The sequence below is a fragment of the Lathamus discolor genome, chromosome 21 (assembly GCF_037157495.1).
Source record: "Lathamus discolor isolate bLatDis1 chromosome 21, bLatDis1.hap1, whole genome shotgun sequence".
NCBI lineage: Eukaryota > Metazoa > Chordata > Aves > Psittaciformes > Psittacidae > Lathamus > Lathamus discolor.
In genome coordinates this window covers 888,888-909,566 of record NC_088904.1, presented here as the reverse complement: position 1 = coordinate 909,566, position 20,679 = coordinate 888,888, and the positions used below count along the sequence as shown (strand labels likewise).

General features: G+C 55.6%; 1 protein-coding gene across 7 annotated transcripts in view; it reads left to right on the top strand.

The window, feature by feature from the left end:
• PTPRS (protein tyrosine phosphatase receptor type S) overlaps positions 1-20,679 on the top strand; it is a 122,938-nt gene that overhangs the window by 12,681 nt on the left and 89,578 nt on the right. For all 7 annotated transcript variants that reach the window (XM_065699945.1, XM_065699944.1, XM_065699942.1 and 4 more), the window contains exon 2: positions 18,806-18,972. In XM_065699945.1, coding sequence (XP_065556017.1) covers positions 18,885-18,972 — 88 coding nt within the window. In that variant the 5' untranslated portion in view covers positions 18,806-18,884. The remainder of the gene's footprint in view (positions 1-18,805; positions 18,973-20,679) is intronic.

Genomic DNA, 20,679 nt, shown 5'->3' with positions numbered 1-20,679 from the left:
ACCACATTCCTTTCGTGTTCCCCATCTCATCCTGCCCTTGTAGAGCAGAGCCATGTTGTGGGCACCAAGAAGATCCTCATGGGTTTGCCTTTTGCCTCATTGATGCCGTTGCAGCATTTACAGCCCTGCCCGTCCCCATTGCAGGGAAAGCCCATAAACCCGATGTAATGTGATTTACTTGGAAAAGGCAATGTGTAAAGATGTGCCTGGGGGCTGTTGTCACCAGATCCATGGGGTTCAGTTCCTGTGTATTTACGGCTTGTGCTCATGCGTATGTGGTTCCTCTTTCCTGTCATCATCTGAAACGGGATCGTCCCTTGGCTTTGCTGTCACTTGCAGCATCAGCTGTGCAGGTCCTGGGGCTGCCTCTCTCACACAGGTTGATGTCTTTATGTACGTGTGTATTCCCTGAGGACGGAGGGCAGGATCTGTAGGCATTACATCAACCTTGCTCTGGAAATTGGCTTCAGGAGGGGAGAGAAGGGCATGGAGCACAGCCTTAAATCCTGGGCTTCACAAACCTCCTTCTTCCTTCCCCTTTTCGGGCTTAGTTTTCTGTTGGAGGTGAGCAAAGGATAGAAGATAGGACGTCCAGGGCAACCTGGTCCTTCAGATCAGACAGCAGATGCATTCTGCCTGCAATTACCCCTGCCCAGAGCTGTCTGTGCTGCTACGGGAGCTAGAATTACAACTGCTTGCTTCCGGCAAAGGGGGTGGGGGTATTGACCGAGCAGTGCTTACAGCAGGGCAGGGTGCTATGGCAGCTCTCTTCCGAAGAGTCTCCAGCTGCGCTGGGTTGCTGTTAACATGGAGCAGACCCCCTGCAGCACCAGGATTGCGTGTAAAACTCAGCTTTAGATACAGGTTAATAATTTTCAAGATTTCCTGGCTTTGATAGTGTAGAAATGGTTTGGTTCACACTGGGATGACTGATTTTAAGGGGTGATTTCTCCCTGATCTCTGCAATCTGCGTGTGATGGGGTTTGCGACTCTTCTTGCTTTACTTGTTCCTATGAGCGCTGAGTGTGTTCAGTCAATATCTGGAAATACTCGTTTCAAAGCAAGGTTGTGGCATCCAGCAAAGGGCTCTGACGCTTTAAATGTCTTCAAGTGCCAAAGTGTATGCTCAAGATCTCTACTGGCTTTCACTCATGATGATACCACCCAAAAGAAAGGCTCAGCGCTTCTCTGTGCCGGATATCACTGAGGGGAGACAACCTCTGCCTGGAAGGGCAGCAGCCACTCCTGGAGCTCCAGCATCAATGTGCAGGCCCTCATCCATTGAACACGCCTTGCAATAGATCCCAGCACGGCCACAGTCCTGGGCAGGCACCCGAAGCAGTGGTTGTGGTAGCGGGTGACCTAGGGATGCTTTCTTCAAGGAACGGTTCAGAGAAGGGCCCCGAGCCGGTGGAGCCGTTGGGTACCTGGAGGAACTTGCTGTATGTACTCTGGAAAGAACAAAACCAAATAGGGGAGCAGGTAGTGGAGCTCTTTGAAAATGCTTCAAAGGGACCCTGTCAATGCAAAACTCCTATTTAGGGGCTTTTTTTCTTCCTCCTCCTTTCTTTTGTTGATACGATCTTGGAAGTGGGAGGATTTACAGAAATGCGCGTTTTCAGGCTGCTGCTTCAGACACCTTTTTCCCCATGTAAATCCAGTGGAAGAAGCCGAAATGAAACCCACAGGAAACAAACATGGAAGAGGCCTCATCAGACCCCTCCTCTCATCACTTCAGAACCTGACAATCACATTTTTTCTCGAGGGAAGCACCTCCAGACTCATCAGGGTCCTGCCTCAGAAGCTTCAGTCCTTCTGGTGGACCCCTCCAGTCCCTGCTGGGGAAGGATTACTTTGCTGTATTCAAAGGCATCTAAACTAACCCTGAAGTCAATGAAAGAAGAGCATCCTTCAGCCTCCCCTGTGCTGCAGGAACTTCCAAACCCTCGCTCCCTGTGTTTGACCCCATCTCCCAGGATGGTGATGAGGAATGCAGTGCTCTCCAGAGGGCTGCCAGCACTTCAAGCAGTAGAAGTGAGGCTTCAGAAGGTTTTCTGCCACTGGTTTCAGCAGCAGCAGCAGCAGCACTGGGTGCTGAGAGGGATGTACAGACCTGGCACACAGAGCCAAGGTGAACTGAGGGGGCTACTGAAGTGAGCCCAGAGGCTCTGAGGATGCTGCTTTCTTCTCCTTCAGGGTGCTGACTGCTTCCTCAGAGGCTGCGGATGGGCTGAGCAACCTCAGGAGAAGGCTCTGTCAGTGCAGCCTAACTGATAGATGATGGAGAAGGACTTGGGGGTGCTGGTCGATGAGAAAATGAACATGGGCCGGCTGCAGTGTGCGCTCACAGCCCAGAAACCAACCGTATCCTGGCCTGCATCCAAAGGAGCGTGACCAGCAGGGCGAAGGAGGTGATCCTGCCCCTCTGCTCTGCTCTTGTGAGACCTCACCTGGAGCATTGTGTGCAGTTCTGGTGTCCTCAACATAAAAAGGACATGGAACTGCTGGAACAAGTCCAGAGAAGGGCCACAGGGATGATCAGGGGACTGGAGCACCTCCCGTATGAAGACAGGCTGAGGAAGCTGGGGCTGTTCAGCCTGGAGAAGAGAAGGCTGCGTGGGGACCTCAGAGCAGCTTCCAGTACCTGAAGGGGGCCTATAGGGATGCTGGGGAGGGACTCTTCATTAGGGACTGCAGTGACAGGACAAGGGGTAATGGGTTAAAACTGAAACAGGGGAAGTTTAGATTGGCTCTAAGGAGGAAATTCTTTCCTGTGAGGGTGCTGAGGCACTGGAATGGGTTGCCCAGGGAGGTTGTGAGTGCTCCATCCCTGGCGGTGTTCAAGGCCAGGTTGGATGAAGCCTTGGGTGGGATGGTTTAGTGTGAGGTGTCCCTGCCCATGGCAGGGGGGTTGGAACTGGATGATCTTGAGGTCCTTTCCAGCCCGAACCATTCTGTGCTTGTATGGTTTTCCTGTGAAGGCAAAACTTGTAGGGTCCCTTGGCTTTTCCCTCGTGGGAACTCGGGATGTACTTTGCCTTCTGGGCAGTGCTCTGACCAGCTCGTGCTAAAACCACGCCAGAGTGCGCAGGGAGCAGGTTCCTTAAAGCAAGCGTCTGTGGTGGAGCTTTGCATTGGGTCGGCTGAGCTGCTCGCAAAGGTGCGTGTGAATGGCGAGAGGGGCAGAGCTTTCCCCCTGGCTGTGGGCTCCGCGCTGGCAGGATAGGCCGCGCGGCACACGCAGGCAGGGAGCAAGAGCAGGCGATGAAGGGCGTAATTACAGGGAAGGATGTGGAAAGCGCTGCGCTGAAGGCAGCTTGATTTGCCCAAGGGCACGGGGTGATGGAGCTGGGGTTGGAGCCCGGCAGCTCCGTTCCGTGCTGTGTCCAGGCGGGTGCTGCTGCTGGGAAGTGGTTTTGGGATAGATTGCCAGTACCTTTCCCGTGATGTTTCTGGCTGTTGAAAAGGGCCGGGAGGACTTGCGCTCGGATGAGTGCTCCCTGGAAGCTGTGGAAAGCAGCGCTTGCAGTCCTGTGTGGACTTGTTTGCTGACAGTTAAAAGGTTGTTTTGACCCTTCAGGATATTTGAAAGAGCCCTGATCTTCTTTCACCTTCCTTCTCCCAGTTTGAGGAGAGGGCGAGCCAGGAGCTTTGTGTTCGGCAGCAGGAGGGTAATTACAGCAAGCCCGGACCAGCGGAGCTCCCCAGGGCTGTTTCAGAGCTGGTTTTCACTTCTCTGTTTCTTTCCCCTCCCCATTACTGCTCCTTTACTCCTCCGCCTCCCCACGCATGTGCGGACCCTGCTCCTTCCCCAGAGCCCCGCTGGGGCTGGGCCCATCCGCGCAGGAAGCAGATGAAGCCGATGGGAGCTGGGAGGGAGCAGCGGCCAGCGGGGCTCTGCCGCCAGGAGACCCTCAGCCAGCGCAGAGGAGCGGCTGGATGCAACCCAGCGCAGCTGCGCTGGCCGGGGAAGCCAGGCCCGGTTCCCAGTCCCTGTGTCTGCATCTGTGCAGGACCGGCGGGCGCATGGAGCTGTGCGCATGGGGCATGGAGCTGTGTGCATGGGGCATGGAGCTGTGTGCATGGGGCATGGAGCTGTGTGCATGGGGCATGGAGCTGTGTGCATGGAGCTGTGTGCATGGGGCATGGAGCTGTGTGCATGGAGCTGTGCGCATGGGGCATGGAGCTGTGCGCATGGAGCTGTGCGCATGGGGCATGGAGCTGTGCGCATGGAGCTGTGCGCATGGGGCATGGAGCTGTGCGCATGGGGCATGGAGCTGTGTGCATGGAGCTGTGCGCATGGGGCATGGAGCTGTGCGCATGGGGCATGGAGCTGTGTGCATGGAGCTGTGCTCATGGAGCCATGGAGCTGTGCGCATGGAGCCATGGAGCTGTGTGCATGGAGCCATGGAGCTGTGCGCATGGAGCCATGGAGCTGTGGGCATGGAGCTGTGCGCATGGAGCCATGGAGCTGTGCTCATGGAGCCATGGAGCTGTGCTCATGGAGCTGTGCGCATGGAGCCATGGAGCTGTGCGCATGGAGCCATGGAGCTGTGCTCATGGAGCTGTGCGCATGGAGCCATGGAGCTGTGGGCATGGAGCTGTCCGCATGGAGCCATGGAGCTGTGCGCATGGAGCCATGGAGCTGTGCGCATGGAGCCATGGAGCTGTGCGCATGGGAAGCGGCTCCTGGCTCCCGCAGGGGTGGCCATGCCCACGCTGCTTTGCTCCTGGGTGCTGTGCTTCATGTGCAGGCAGGGTCTGTGGCTGCCTCTTGGCAAGTGCCTGACTCCAGTGCAGGCACCTGGCAGCATCTCGGGCTGTGCCTTGGGGTCACAAGGGCAAGGAAGGTCTGGGGAGCATGGGGCATGTCCCTGTCTTCCTGCTCTGAGCAGGTGTGGGTCTTGTACCCAGTGCTGGGCATCCTGCACCCGCTGCAGTGCTCCTTGCTTCTGGGGGTAAGGAAGCACCTTATGGGGGGGAGCAAGTGAGGGCAGTTCCTTCTTTGCCACTCCTGCCAGTGGGATCTGGGAGCGGATGCACGGCTCCGCCACTTCCCCGCTGTGTGACCTTGGGCATGCTCAGCTGTCTATGGGATGTGAAGCTGTTATTCCATGGAGAAGGTAGAGCGTGGCGTGCGCCCCGCCGCTCACCCACGGCACCCAGGCCCCTCAGCTGCCCTGTGGGCGCCTGCTCTGGGTGCGTCCGTGCAGCGCTTCCCTGGGGTGCACATCCGCTGCCTGAAGGGGTTTCTGTTGCTGGTGACTGCGTTAACCCACCTGAGCCTGCCTGCAACCAAACTGAGCACGAGAGCAGGAGCAGAGAGAGGCTTGGTGCTGCTCCCGCCTCATCAAAGTCCCCTTAATTCTCAATTAGCGTCTGCTCAAGGCTTTAAAATCGTTTAGATAAACCACATTAAAAGTTAAACGTGAATTAACCTTTCCTTGGAGCTCCGACTGCAGCAAAGCGCAGGGTTCCGGTCAGGGCAGCCCCTTTCTGGGGCCGAAGCGGGTGCTTTTGGGTGCATTCCCCTGGCAGGACACCCATGCCAGCAGCGCTGCTCCCCGTTCCGTGGCTCAGCCCTGCCGTGAGCTGCCCCCTTGGCACAGAGCGGTGGTGCTGGGGTATTTTTAGAGGCGATAGGAGCGATGGCAGGAGGGAGGCTCCGTTCCAGGCAGCTCCGAGTCTTTAATTATGTTTTTGGTCTAGAAAATTATATGGTTCTTAGAGCGTAAATAGAGAACGTATGGAAGGTAATTGCACCTCGGGGTGCAGATTAGCTGGGAGCAGGGAGAGGCTCTGTGGAGGCCAGGATCAGAGGGAAAGAGGGTGGAGGGAGAGGGAGAAACCAGGTCCTTGGGGCTGCCAGGCTTTGCTCTGCTTGCCCTGGGCTCCTTGTGCCCCCATCCTGCCCATGGTGCTGATGGAGGACCCCACAGCAAGTGCCTGGGGGGCTCCCAGCCCCATAGAGCGAGGATCAGTCCCATGAGCCCCTCACTGCCCTTAGTCCCTGCATTCTGGGGCAGTTGGCTTCAAACCTGCCTCTGGGGGTACCGGGATGGGACCTCCCTGGGCTCAAAGGCTGGTCCACGATTGCTGGAGATAGTGGAGACGTGGCCCTGGTTGGAGACGTGGCCCTGGTTGGAGACGTGGCCCTGGTTGGAGACGTGGCCCTGGTTGGAGATGTGGCCCTGGTTGGAGATGGGGCCCTGGTGGGACACGTGGCCCTCTTTGGAGATGTGGCCCTGGTTGGAGACGTGGCCCTGGTTGGAGATGTGGCCCTGTTTGGAGACGTGGCCCTGGTTGGAGATGTGGTCCTAGTTGGAGATGTGGCCCTGGTTGGACATGGGGCCCTGGTGGGAGATGTGGCCCTGGTTGGAGATGGGGCCCTGGTGGGAGATGTGGTCCTGGTTGGAGATGTGGCCCTGGTTGGACATGGGGCCCTGGTGGGAGATGTGGCCCTGGTTGGAGACGTGGCCCTGGTGGGAGATGTGCTCTGACCTGCACTTGGCTCTGCAGGGAGGAGGAAACGCAAACCGTGTCTGTGTGTGTGCAAGGGGAGCCTCGGTTTTCTCTGCATGGAAGCTGCTGCAGACGAAGAGCAGGGTTTGAGCTTGGGCTGCTGCCATGTGAAGGGCAGGACAGGTCCTGCAGAGCTGAGTACCTGCAGCAGCCAGGAGCTGAAATGTGAGCGGGGACCTGAGGTAACCCTGACCCTGCTGGCGGAGGCAAGGAGGGTTCTGCAGTCGGGATCTCATTGTCCAGGCATCTCCCACCCCATCCCTTGAGTCCTGACGTTCTTGGGATCCAGAGGCTGTGTTCAGGGCAGGTCACAGAATCCCAGGACCCCAGCCTGGTTTGGGTTGAAGGGACCTTAAAGCTCCTCCAGCTCCAACCCCTGCCCCGGGCAGGGACCCCTTCCACTGGAGCAGCTTGCTCCAAGCCCCTGTGTCCAACCTGGCCTTGAGCACTGCCAGGGATGGGGCAGCCACAGCTTCTCTGGGCACCCTGTGCCAGCGCCTCAGCACCCTCCCAGGACAGAGCTTCTGCCCTATGTGTAATAAGTCCAGCAAAATCTTAGCCTGAGAGAGAAGCCAGAGTCTTGATGCAGGGAGGAAGCTGCTGGTGCTGGGAGATGGGAAGGGAACTCTGGAGAAAACAGCTGGGATTGGATGAGGAAATTTGGGCTTCAGTCCGTCTGCAGCTGCAGTTGCGGAGCTGTTTTGCAGAGCCTTCCCCCATCTCCCTCCTCCCGTTTAACCTTCCACCTGGCCGAGCGCTTGGAGACCTGGGATTTTCCGTCCCTCCTTCCTCCTCACGGCTCCCAGGAAGACTGCATGGAGCAAAGCCGCCAGCTCTGTTTATTGAACGCAAAGGGAAGATAAAATAGTGGAAAACTAATTTTTTCATGCTCATTGGTGGGAAAGATTAAAATTATGCAAATCCTCGGCAGCGGGCTCGGAGCAGAGATAAGGGGATGTTCGAGTCAGCTGCCTGCCTGCTAATTCACTCATTGGAAAAGAAATGAGCAGGAAAGCTGTGATCAGCGTCACCGGCCCCTCGCAGTGCTCGTTGGGCTGGCATGGACCTGAACAAAGGGAACCTGCTTTTGGGGGTGCAGGATCCGTGCTGAGATGCTCACCCCGGAATCGCATCCGCCATTGCTGCCTGGTGAGCCCCGGGGTGCAGCGCCAGACCTGGTCCATGGCCAAGCTCCAGCCATGCCCTGAGAACGCCTGAAAGTGATGCTGGGGTCTCTCTCCTGCCGTGGTGGAATTTGCCACCTCGGTCACTCTGTTGGGTCCCATAAGCAGAGCAAGGCTCGGAGGTGAGGGTGCCTTGGTGCTTCCTTGGGCTGCAGGGAGCAAAATGGGGTCGGGCAGGAGCATCACTAACCCATCACAAGGGGCTGTGCGAGGCAGGGGAAGGGCAGGTCCACGATGCGTGCTGGGTCTGGACTTCACCCCACGATCCCAGTGTGTTCAGCCGTGACCTGGTGCCCGTCCCTGCCCCGAAGACACTCGCTCTGTAGTGGGAAGCAAGTGTTGAAATTCCCTTTGTGGGCGCACTGATGCACTTCAGCAGAGCAGCAGTGCTGGAGTTGGTTCCTGTGATGTGAACCCCTCAGAGCAGCTCGAAGTGCCGGTGGTGCAAAGGCACCCATGGAATGATGACGGCAGCTCATTGCAGGGCGAGGGACCCGGTGCCAGCGCGTGTTTTGGAAGGGTTTGTCTGACTTCCTGTCAAATCAATATTTATTCACAAACCCATTTGTTTGCTTTTGTCCCTGAAAACTCTTGTGGGCTCTTTGTGTGTGTGTGTGGATGCGCTGCTTTGTTCCCTTGTGTATTTTTGGCTGCGCAGCCCTGGCGAGAGGGGCTGCTCCAGCTTTTGCTGGCTCCGGTCGCTCCAGCTGCCTCTCCCAACCTCTGCTTTAGAGCCTCGTTTTGTAAGGAGGGACTGGGCTGGAAGCTCTCCTCTGGCTGAGCACATCTCGCCCTTGGGCTGGAGGTGACTGGAGAACCTTACGTTGACCTCAGTGAACGTGGGCAGTGGTTTTCCACAGCTGCACTATGGATTGCGGTGGGAAAGATCAGCCAGGACACAGTGAGGATGCTGGCTCTGGCCCTGGGCGTTTGGTTTTCCTTCATCTCCAGAGCTGGAGCTGGAGCTATGGCTGGTTTCACCCCCCCGGAGCCGCTCTCCCCATTCCCTCTGCCTCCAGCTCCTGACTCATTCCCGGCCGCCTGAGCTCATCCTATCCTGCTGGTGTTTGTTTTCCTCCCTCTTGCTTTCTTGCTGGTTTCTTTGCGCTGTGGATGGGGATGTAGCACCTCCTCGTCTGCATCCAGCTGCTGCTGGTCCAGCTGTTTGCAGAGCTCTTTACACCTGCTGAAAGCTGGTGGAGATGGAGGCACCACCCTGGACCATTCGGAGTGGAAAAAGGGGTTTTGAGGAGCCAACCAAGGCCTCGCAGTGCTCCAAGAGCACCTTGGGCATGGGGGGAGCATGGTCCCTGCCTGCAGACCCTGCTCCCCATAGCTGGAGGGTTGTTTATCTCCCCCTCGCCAAATCACGCAAAGCTAAATTGAGCTGTGGCAGGCAGAAGTGTGAAGCGTATTATTAGGAACAGGGAGCTCTTGTTCCACAGCTGCTGCTGCTGCTGCCGTTGGTAATTAATGTTTGAGGAATTGCAGATCTTCATTAGGAGAACAATTAGATTAACGAGGGAACTCGAGCTGGAGCTGGGGCGGGAAGGGGCTGGGGGGAGGCTTGAAAACCAAAATCCAATCCCTCCCTGGCACCCTGCCTTGGTGCTCCGGAGACGTGCCCGTGCTCTGGGAGGAGAGCAGTGACGGGCGCTGCTGGAGCGCACGTGGGGGGATCCCGATGGAGAGGGAAGAGCAATCTCCGATGGCCATAAATACTGCAGGCAGCCCAGCACCCATCCTTGCTGTGGTTATTAGCACAGGGAGCACTGGGTGAGGGCTGCTCAGGGCTTAGCAAGGTCATGGTCATCGTTGAAAGCTTTAATTGTTGCTGGAAGCATTGAACCCCCTTAGGTGAGAACCACCCTGGCCACGAGGTACCAGCCTCAGGGGCTGGGCTGGAATTCAGGCCAGTGAATGGGAATGACGTTTGTCCATGTTTGGGGTTCCCCCACCCCTTGTTTTGTTCCCTGTTCCCATGCTGGGTCCATCCATGCAGTGGGTTTGGCCTCGCGCAAGCGGCTGTTGAGCAGGATGCAGCAGGAGTTTACTGGGGATAAATGAACCATTTGAGAGGCTGGGATGCGGGATGCTGTGGGTCAGCTCCTGAAAGCAGAGTGTGTTGTAAACCCCAAGGGCTTGCAGAGGGGGCTCAGCTCTGTCTCCCCCATCTCTTTTCCCCTTGCATGGGGAGGAAGCAGCAAGTTTTGCCTTTCAAGGGGCATCAGATTTCTCCCTTCAGTAATGGATGGGGTCAGAAAGAATTTGCATTTCCCGGTGCCTCCAGATGGTGCAGGGAGAATTAAAGCATTTCCTGCAATATGGTGGCTTCTGCACGTTGAAAGAGAGAGGTTTGGTGTTGGACCCGTTCCTGTTTGGCTCCGTGCTTCTGAGGATGGACAAGTCATCAGCGGGCACTGGTGGGGCAGGCAGAGGGGTCGTGGGCATGGGAAGGCTTTGGGCATCACGAGTGCAAGAAGCTGCTTTTCCTTGCCCTGGGGAAAATGGAGGACGGGAAGCATCCTCCTCCTCCCAGCCCACTGCAGGATGAGGGTCTTCACCTGCAGTGTAAATATTATTGCATGTTTAATTCATTGCCCCCCTCTCCCGGGGAGGGGAGTGCATCCGTGCTGCTTGGCGTGACAGGAGCGCTGTCAGGAACGCTCAGCCAGCCTACTCGGGAGGTTCTCTTTGCCTGCTCTTTGTGCCGCCTGATGGGTAACAAAGACACGAGGTGATGTCACCAGCTTGTCAAAACCTCAGATGCAAACTGGAGCGCCTACCAGGTGGGGTCTGTTTGAATCCTGGGTAGCGGGGTCCTCTCACAAGCTCCTTTCCTGCAGCCCGCTGGAGAAGGGATATTCTCAGTCTCGGAATGCTTGTAAATGTTCTAAGGTGTCCCTGATGCATCCCTGGTGTGGACGGGCTGTGGCTGGGTCGCTTTACCCTGCCCTCCGGGGTGGATGTGTGTTAGCCCGGCAGGACCGCGCTCTGGAGCAGAAAGGCAGGAAAATCATCGTTAATAGGAGCGAGGCAGCAGGGCGGGATGAGGCTGCCAGGCAGGAGCCGCAGCACCGCCAGGATGAGCCCAGCTCCTGCTCACTGAGCAGCCTGTTAATGGTGTGTCTCATCCGGGAGGTGAGGATTGCAGCAGAGCCCTGCCTGGCCGCGCTCGCAGCGCGCTGCTGTGTCCTGTGGGCCTTTCTTCAATGAGTCTGAGTAAGTCCTGGAGGCCCCCACTGGCACTGGGGGCTCTACAAGGACAAGAGCCGAAGGCTCCCCTAGGCAGACAGGCCAGAATGAAATCAGAGGGAGAGCGAGCAGGGAGCGTGGACGCTGCTTCCTGGCCCTGTTGCTGACCTTGAGCAGCGCAGCCTAAGAGAGCCGGGTCTGCTCTGGTGGCTGCTGGTCTGCAGGGCTCCACCAGCCCAAGCAGTGACCTAGCACCCTCCCAGCTTAGCTCTTCGGTTCAGCTGAGATCATGGCAGTGAGTGATGGATGGGGTTTTTCCTTTCTCTCCTCCTTTCTTAATCTCCCCTGGCTGGTGGGTCTGAGACACAGGATTCCTGCCAGAGCAAGGGAAGGGATTTGCTCATCTTCTGTCTTGCAAGCTCAGAACCAAATCCTCTTTATGGAGTTTAACCCCCTGTGTTGGCTGGCAGGGCTGGAGCGCCTGGCAAGGGAATGGAGGGCTATTGAATACTGAAGGAAAAGGCAGGTTGGACTAGACAGGCGTTGATGGGCTGGCAGGAGCCACATTGCCCTGTGTGCTGGCTGGTGGTGGGTTAGGGTTCATAGAATCATAGAATGGGTTGGGTTGGAAAGGACCTTAAGCTCATCCAGTTCCAACCCCCTGCTATGGACAGGGACGCCTCACCCTAGACCGTGTCACCCAAGGCTCTGTCCAACCTGGCCTTGAACACTGCCAGGGATGGAGCATTCACCACTTCTCTGGGCAAACTGTGTCAGCACCTCAGCACCCTCACTCCCTTATATCCGACCTGAACTTCCCCTGCTCCAGATTGACCCCATCACCCCTTGTCCTGTCACTGCAGTCCCTGATGAAGAGTCCCTCTCCGGAATGTCCGCAGTGTGCAGGGATGGGTCCTCCTGAGCAGGGAAGATAAGAACCTTGATTAGCTTTACTTGCTGGTCCCTAAGCCGTGGTGGTGAAGCCTGCTCGGTGATGTGGACAAAGGCAGACAAACCCCTTTATCCTTCTTACCGTGGCTCAGGATCCCCGGCCTCGGCTGCAGGGGGATTTGTGGGGTGGTTTGTGCCAGGCTCAGCCTCCCGTTCCCACCACTGCTTCCAGCCCTTCTGAACTGGAGCACAACTGAACCTGTTCTATGGGGGATGAGGAAACAAACCAGGTCATCAGCTGCACTGTTGCCACGATGATTTTCATTTACCACCAGGTAGTAATTAGGTTAAACTTGGTGTGTGCTTCACTGCTTTTATTTCCTCTCACTTGTGTTTATGGAAGCAGTGAGTGCAGGTGCCTCCATCCTTGCACAGGGATGCAGGGATCGCAGCTCTTCTGTGTCATCTGCCAGCCTGGCTACCCAGGGTCGTGCACACAAGTGGCCGTGTCAAATACAGGCCACAGAAGGAAATATGTTCCTTTCCTTTTTTGTTTCCCAAGGCTTTTTTGCCTGTGTGTGGGCTTGAGCTGCTCCAGCCCCTGGGGTTTAATTCTCTTCCAGAATGAGAAAGCACCTCTGTACCCTCTTGGCTATGCAGGGCCCTAAATAGGATAAGCAGGGGGTTAAGTTTTCCTCTGTCTTAGTGTAAATTCAAGCCAACTTCATGTTATGCAGCAGGACCCTCTTGGGGTTCAGCGGAGCCTTTGCATGGGTCTGCAGAGCTTGGTTGAGGTTCTCCAGGGTGTTATGTACGGAAGGAGGGCTGGGTTTGGCCTGAGGTGTGCCTGTGTGTGGTTTGGGGATTAAAGGGTTATTTCTGTCATAGCTCATGTTAGGACTGGGTCTACCTGGGGAACAAAAGGAGCGATGCCAAAGCTGGAGGAAGCTGGGGTGTCCCTGGGTGATGCTGGTGGCAGAGGGATGCTGCACCCTCAGTGAGCTCCTATGGGAGCACCGGAACGGTGCAGGTCCCACATGCTCTGTGTCAGGTTCAGAGCACTGATGAAGATAACAAGTGGAGGCGATCGATCAGCAATTGCCTATAATGAGAAGGTTGTTCTTGGTGACATCCTGCACCAGCACTCTGAGCTGGAACTGATAAAGTGCCCCATGTTCTTAATTAACTTCCCTCCATTTCTTTTTCCTTTCGATTTTTTGTCTATTTTCTGACATCTGCTTGGACCGAAGGCTGGGGAAAGATGCTTTGTTTGGACACAATCTCACTGCAGCAATAGGGGAGCAGGATGCAGTCCTGCCCTGGAGCAATGGCACCCTGCAGGCAGGGACTGGTCTCCCATGCTCCTGACCTGGCTGGTGCTTTGCTGCCTTCTGTTTCCCCACCAGTTGCATTAACCAGCATCACCGCGGCGTGGGGTGCGGGTGCTCTGGGCGGGGATGTTGGTGACTCTCTTTAGCACGATGCATTCCCCAGAAGCTGGAGGTGATCCCTTTGTGCTGAGGATGCTGCGAGATGAGGCTGACGGATGATTATTTACCCGGCGCTGGCGGCGCGCGCGTGGTGGGCGCGGAGGCAAGATGCAGCCTGTGCCCCAAGGGGCAGGCAGGCTGTCAGGCAGCAGAGCTGGGGCTAATGATGAATGACTCCTGAAATAAATAAATAAAGCTCGAGGGCCTGGAAAAGGGAAAGAAAGAGACACCAAGTGTTACCCTGAGCCACGAGGAAATGGAGTTGTTGAGGACCGCGGATGCTGTCAGGCGCGTGGTGCGGATCTGCAGTGGTTTGTTGGTAAATGCTAAAGGATGGTGTGTGGTCGTGTGTGAGAGAGGGGAAAGGGATGATCCTGGGTCAGATGCTTCCCTGCCTTTGTGCATCTCAGAGGAGAGCCCAGCTCCTGCCCTGGGTGCAGAGAGGAACAGGGGAGGCCACAGAGGAGAAGTCTCCAGCCCAGAAGGATGCTCTTGCCACTGCCGCTGTCTCTCTGGCCATGGCTTCTTTGTGCCTGTTGCTTGGGGACAGCACTGGGCACTTTGCGCTCATGGGAGGACCAGAGGTACTGAGGAAGGAAGAAAAAGGACGTGTATGTGTGTGTGTGCAGTGTCACTCCATGCTCAGAGCACTGCCGTAGTGTGCAGCTTCTTCTGGTTTCCCACATTGTAAAAAGGGATAATACTGTCATATTAAGGCTCTTGGAGATCTGGGGATGAAAAGCAGCGTATAGGACCAAGACAGCCCTGATCAAAGCTCTTCTTTTCTCCATCTGTGTTTGTTTCCCCATGGAAGATAATACTCTGCCTCTTTCTTGTAAATATTATTTTAAGATCTAAGGAGCTCCCTGTTAGATAAACAGTGGTGCTCAGCTCTGAAGCATCTCCGCTGGCTGCTCTAATTGTGTTTGCCAGCACCGCGGCCTGCGTTGTGGCGTGGGTCTGGGAGTGGTGTTTAAGTGGAGAAGAGGGGCTGCTTGCAGGGGAAAAGAGCCAGGCTTGAAAACACCCCATGGGACACCCCATTCTTCGGGCAGGATCGTCTTCTGGGCTCAGTGTTTTCCGCCCAGCCCTTGGAGCTGGGCACCTAAAGCCACTGCTTAGTCCTGAGGTGAGCTTTGCGGGTGGGCAGGGGGTATTTGTGTTCTCAAGGTGCACTGAAGCTGTGGGGAAGGTTGGTGCTATGGGTGCATGGCAGCCCCATGTGCTCATGGCTGCTTTTTGAGCCGAGGCATCACCATCACAGGCTTTCAGGTGCCTGATAGGGAACTGGGATGGCTGTGGGCTCTCCCCACCGTCAAATAGGGCTTTGCTGGTCCGCACGAGAGTGGCTGGGGATGGGGGAAATGAGCATTAGGAACAAGTACTTCAATGCTCACATCTTCATAGAATCAGCCCTGTTGGAAAAGACCTTTAAGATAACCAAGTCCAACCATTACCCCAGCACTGCCAAGGTGCTCCCATTAAACCATGTCACTCAGGGCCTCTTCCACACCTTTTGCTCTGTTTCCCCAGGAAAAGAGGCTCCTACTTGCCAGCAAAGCAGCTTGAATGTGGGACATGGCCCACGTGGGGCAGCACAGCACATTGGCATCTCCTTGCTCCTATGGAAGGTGCCACGCAGCGTCCTGGGCCCGATCCAAGCACACAGCACAGGCCTCCAGCGTTGGCTCCTGGTCCCAGCCCCGGCGGCACTGGGTTTGCCCAGGGCAGGGTGTTAGATGGGAGCAAGCAAGGAACGTGGGGTGGCAAATGGAAATCTGGTCTCTCCCGTCCCCAGGGGAGGTGACAAATGAGCTCGTGGTTGTGCTAAAAGCTTTTCTTCCTCTCTATAAAGAGGTTGCTGGGAGGAAATGAAGTGACCCAGTGCCCTTGGTTAATACGCAGCACAAACTAAGCTGGTGCTGCTGGGAGGAAAAGAGACCTCAGCGCAGCCCTCTGCCTGCGAGGTGTTTGCTCCGATTGATATGTCTAATGGGAGTCATTCTCCTGCAGCAGCTGCTGAAAATGAAGATGTTTAATCATCTCCTGGATCTGGATGGAACTTTTTTGCAGGGAATTGCTTTAAAGTCACCCTTCTCCCTTCCGCAGGCAGCTGAAACAGAAGAGAAGCCCAAATGCTTCTGTGGTGCAACTGGTCTTCAAGTTGTTCTATTCCAGTGAATCTGAAATGAAGGGATGGTTCCTCCCTCCCGCGTTTATGGTTTTTTAAATGCAGAACTAACATTTCTATCACTGGCACCTTGAGGGCAAAGGAAAAGCATCACGTGGCAACGTGCCTGCATAGGGCTGACCCATCCCCACAGCCGTACCTGCAGCATCTCCCACAGGCTCCTCTTCAAGCAATGAGGACCGGGCCAGCCAAACTGCTCTGGAGATCAGGCCCCCTCCTCCTGTATCCCCTCAAAGTGGCTTAGGGGAGTTGGGTGTCCAGCACCCTCTGAAATGGGAGGAAAAGCTTCACAAGCATCTTAGCGGCTTAAGTTAAGTCCCTTTGACTCTCAGTGGAACTTAAGCTCTTTAGAAATGTGGGTGCTGCTGAGCATTTCCCCCTTTGTGCCTTGCACCCTCGGGTCCCTCGCTCCATCCTGGCTGCAGGAGCCGCAGTGGGAAGCTGCTCCTTGCAAGTGCTGCTCAGTTCTGTTATTGCTGACAATACTCGTGCAGATCCTGTGCTCGGCACTGATGAGGTGCGCACTTGTACAGAGCGAGCTGTACAAGAGATTAGGCCGTGCGCAGAATGAATGCCTTACAGGAGCCCTTTTACTGTAAGAATTAATCTTATTCCTGAAATGTGACCGTATCTAGCACAAATCTGACCCCACGGGGGGCCACGGCTTCGCTTAATTGCATTCTTTAGCAAGGATTGAGGTCTAGTAGGTGGTTTGCTTACATTGCAGGAGATCTTGTGCCAGAGCATTCAGAGAGGGTTTGAAGGTCCTTGGAGCAGTGCAGGAAAACTGCCATTATGTTGACTTGTGTGGTGCCAGGGCCTTGGCTGGGTGCTCAGCAGCCAGGCAGGAGTGATGCAAACCTGCTTCCAAGAGCATAGACAAGGTAAGCAGAGGGGAAGAGGATCTGGGATAGAGCCCTTGTGATTTGAGCATTCCTCAAAGCCATTCCCACTTGAATTCAGCACTGCCAGGAGAGCCTTGCTGCATGGCAGCTGGCTTGGCACATGTGGCATGTTCTGCATTGTAGGCAGGGATCGTGCTGAGGGTAAGGGTCTGTTTCCAGTCTCCCATTGCCAGGGTGCTGCCAGGAGAGCAGAGCAAGCTCCTGTCCCAGTCTCTCCTTGCTATCCATGAGGGATCCAGGTGGGTGCACATCTTGGTGTCCTGAAAATCCCATAGCCAGGGGCAGAGAGGCAGTGACGGACCTGCTCTGAAGGATGAGTTGCTGGATTGAAGCTGACATGTCCTAATATCTCTGCCAGCACTTTCTGTCTCCGTCAAGGGCTCGGGAAGCACATTAGCACCGGAGCGGAAGTGTCACCCTCTGGCATCTCCTTCTCTAATCTTGGAGCTGTTGCTGTATCCCCTTTACCAGACCTTCTCTATCGGAGCCCGTTACAGCATGAAAAGCTGTGCTAGATGTGGGGGAGCAGAGCTGCCAGGCTGGAACGTCTCCCTCAAGTGCCTGTGTTCAGCTCCAGCATCGGGGGTTCCTGGGGGGTGCTGCATGGGGCAGTGCAGCCTCTTGGCTGCTCTGAGCCATGGAGGGTCACTGGTGCTGCATTTGGAGAGCAGATGAGGCTCCAGTTGGTGTTTGGAGGCATTTACTGGGGCTGTGGTGCGGGGGATATTGCTCTGACAAAGAGAACCAAGAGCTTCTGCACTGCTCTGCCCTGGGAGGGGTAACAGAGAGAACTGATGTGGCTGGGAGGATGCTCTGACTCCAGCCCTGTGCCCCTCCAGCCTCGCTGATGGGAACTAGGAGCTGCATGGCTGGAGAAGGGAGAGCCAGCAAACAGCATCACGGTCCCGTTTGTTGTGCTGGCATTGCCACCACATCCCCAGTTTAATGAGCAGTTCCCATCACAGCTATTCAGAACGTTCCCAGTCTCTGCTCGCCTCTGACAACAACAAAAGAAACCCCAGTGCGTTGTTCTGTGCCCTGGAACCCTGCGAGCCCCGTGTTAAGTCTGGCTGGAGCCTTTGTGTTCCTCTGACTGTGTCTAGAACAAACATTTGAAGAGATTCCTAGTGCTATAATCCCAATTTGGTCTCTTTCTGTGCGACAGTATCAGTATTTCTGCTTGCTTTGCACAAGGCAGTGCTGAAGCACGTTGGAGCTGGGCTGACACAGAGCACACAGCAGAGGCTTTGTAAACCTCAAAGGGCAAGTCCAAAGCTGTCGCTGAGAAGTTGCTCTTTAGGGCCGAGTACATACGAGGGCTTCGTGTTCATCCTGCCTTTGCTTTTCAATTGTGTCCAGTCCAGCCTTGGAGAGTTAACGGGACAGAAAAGGATTAAAATGCCCCTTCACCCTGCCTGTCCCAACGGTCTCTTACCCTGATGTGTATCAGAAGGCTTAAGCAAGCTCACTATCCCCTTAGTGCTTTGAAAGCCTTTGATCCTGTACAATATCCCCTACCTGGCTCTTCTCCAGAAGGTGATAAACCCCAGGTTTGATTTTTAATTGGGGTAACCGATGGCAGGAAGGAATCGGTGCACATCTGAGAGCATCCTTCACACCACCGCATCCCATTGTTCTGGTGCTCAGCGGCTGAGGGAGGAACCTCTTCAGCTGCTGACCCTGGGAGGAGGTTGTGGCTGCAGGTTTTACTCTGTTTTCAGCCCTCTGGGGCAAAGCTCACTTCTGTCACTGAAGGATGAAGCGTTTCCCAGTACTGACACACAGGCCTGGGGTAGCTGCTAAGAATACAGCTCCCTTAATGCCAGTCCAGCTTTGAAAATGGATCAGGATAAAACTGCAAGCAGGCAGCTCCGTTGGGAGCCAGGCGTTGTCTCCATGGGAATGTGCCTTAGGATCCAGCAGGATCAACTGTGGTACCTCCTGCTCCAGGTTTTATCTCTGCCAGTTTTGCGTTAACTCTGTAATGTGGTTCCTCTGTGTGGGGGGAAACTGAGGCACTGGGCAGCTTAGGGACTGTAGGACATGCAGGGTTGCTCCTGTGATCCCAGCTTATGGTAGGGATCCCCGGAGACTTGGCAGCAAGGATTCTGATCGCAGGGCTGAGGGTCAGGCTGGGTGGCTGGGGTGATGGGAGCTGCACAGCACAGAGCCTGCCCAGGCAGGGAAGCAATCCCTGTGCATGGTTCCTCCTGTGCCAGGTTTATGGATTCCTTTGCCTGCCCTGTGCTTATGTGGAAAAATTGCTCTTTCAGGGCAATTTCTGACCCGAGTCCTTCGTGGTACCAAGGCGAAGGCTGCCTGCTCCCCCCCACATCAAGGGCTCTCTCTGGGCTCTGTCTGGGTGCCTCCTCCCCATGGATGCCGCTCCCCTGCTTCCTCCCTCTGAGTGCCTTTGTGCCTCCGCAGGTGCTGACAACGCTGGGGAGACGCCGCGAGTCCTGCTGAGCCGGAGCCTCCCGGCTGGGGCTGAAGGCCGCTGCAGAGGATGAGGATCCTTCCCAGCCCTGGGATGTCTTCGCTGGTCTCCCTCGTGAACCTCCTGTCTGTGCTGCTGATAGGCTGCGTAGCTGAAAGTAAGTTACTGCTCCTCCCCTGCTTTGACCCGGCCAGCGCAGGTTGCCCCGAACACTGCCACAGAACTGGGGAGAAGGGAAGTGCCTGGCAGCTCCTGCTGCTTCCTTCCCCTTCTCCCAGCCCCGGCTGGCCCATGGTGTCCTCTCCTGCTCTTGCCTTTCAGGCATGTCGGACACTAGTGACTGTTGTCACGTTCCTTGCCGGGGCTGGATTCAGAACAGCGTCTGAAGAGAGAATGTTACGTTCCTGCTTCCCCTGGGTGAACCAAGTCCACTTTAACACAGTTTTAGGTTTGCTGCCTTTCAATTCTTGCTTTAAAAAAAGGAAAAAGGGCAGCAAAAAAAACCCAAGTGAAAATCTCCATCGACTCCAATGTAATGTTCCTTCGACATGGAGGCTGATCGCTTGGGATCAGTGGGGAATAGACTCTGCCAAGCTGATTGACTTAGAGCTTTTTTGCCTCCCCACAAAGCTGCTTGAGCTGGTGAGAGGGCTGCTCTGCTCAGCACAGCCCGTGGCAGCGTTCAGTGTAATCACTTTGGTATCAGGGTTTATTACCATGAGCGGATCCTGCTCTTGCTGGGAGATGTGTTCTAGGGTCACATTTTTGGTGCGCAGCTGTGGCTCAGGCTGGACCTCAAATGGTGCCGCTGGTGTTCATAAAGACACGAAGCTCCAGTCTGAGCCACTGCTGTCTGGAGTAGCAGGAACAGTGCAGTGCTTGGCAGCAAGGAGCCTGGCACCAGCCTTTTGCCCAAGTATTTATCCAGGATGTTGCAGCCAGTGCCCTTGTAGGTTCTTTATCAGCACCTATGGTAGATGGTTAAGGCTATGAGCATCCAGGATGCATGGTTAATGCTATGAGCACCTAGGGTGGATGGTCAAGCTACCATTGGAGCTGCTGTGTTCCACCTGGGTCCAGCTGGAGCAAGTGGCCTCATTGGCTTGTGAAGATGGGCACTGGTGGTAGGTAGGCTCCATTGGCTCCTCCAAAAGCAGAAGACTGCAAAGCAGAAATCTCCATTCCTGCCTCTTTATGCAGTAGAGGGGATGCTTAGTGGCAAATCCCATGTGAGGGCTCCAGGGTCCCATTCTTGCCACTGGTTTGCTGTAACACTCTTGGCTAAACCACTCTGCTCTTGTTTTCAAAGCAAGCAGTACAGCTTTGCAGGCGCAGATGGAGTTCATGTGTGTGCAAGTGTCTCTCTGTGTAAGTAGGACCTTGAATCACGTCCAGCGATGGCTGCGTGCTTGTGAAACCTGGGGTCCTTTTAAGTGTACCTCAAGCCCTGGGTGCTCACTGCTGGGAGTGGGCACTCTGCAGGATCCAGGCTGCTCAAAATCGTGGCTCTGTGGCTTTGGTTTTCCCATGGATTTGGTTTTGCTGGGAAGGAACAAGCATCTTGTCCATCCTTGTCTTCTGTGGGATGAGATCTCGGAGGTTCCAGCAGAGCTGGGAGATCCCACGTGCTGTGTGGCTGTTCGGAAGCACTTGTGGTGGAAACCTGCCCTCGGGAAGGGCTGATGCTGAGCACACGCAGGAGGCACCAGTTGCGTGGCCCAAGCCCTGCTGAAATCTGTCACTGCTCAGCAGACACCTCGCTGCTCGCAGCCAAGTTTCTCTCTTCTTTAGCTCTGCAGTGTCCTTGGATCCTGAACAGGGAGGTTTTGTGCTTTTCTAACTCCTGCTGCTCACAGATAGGGAA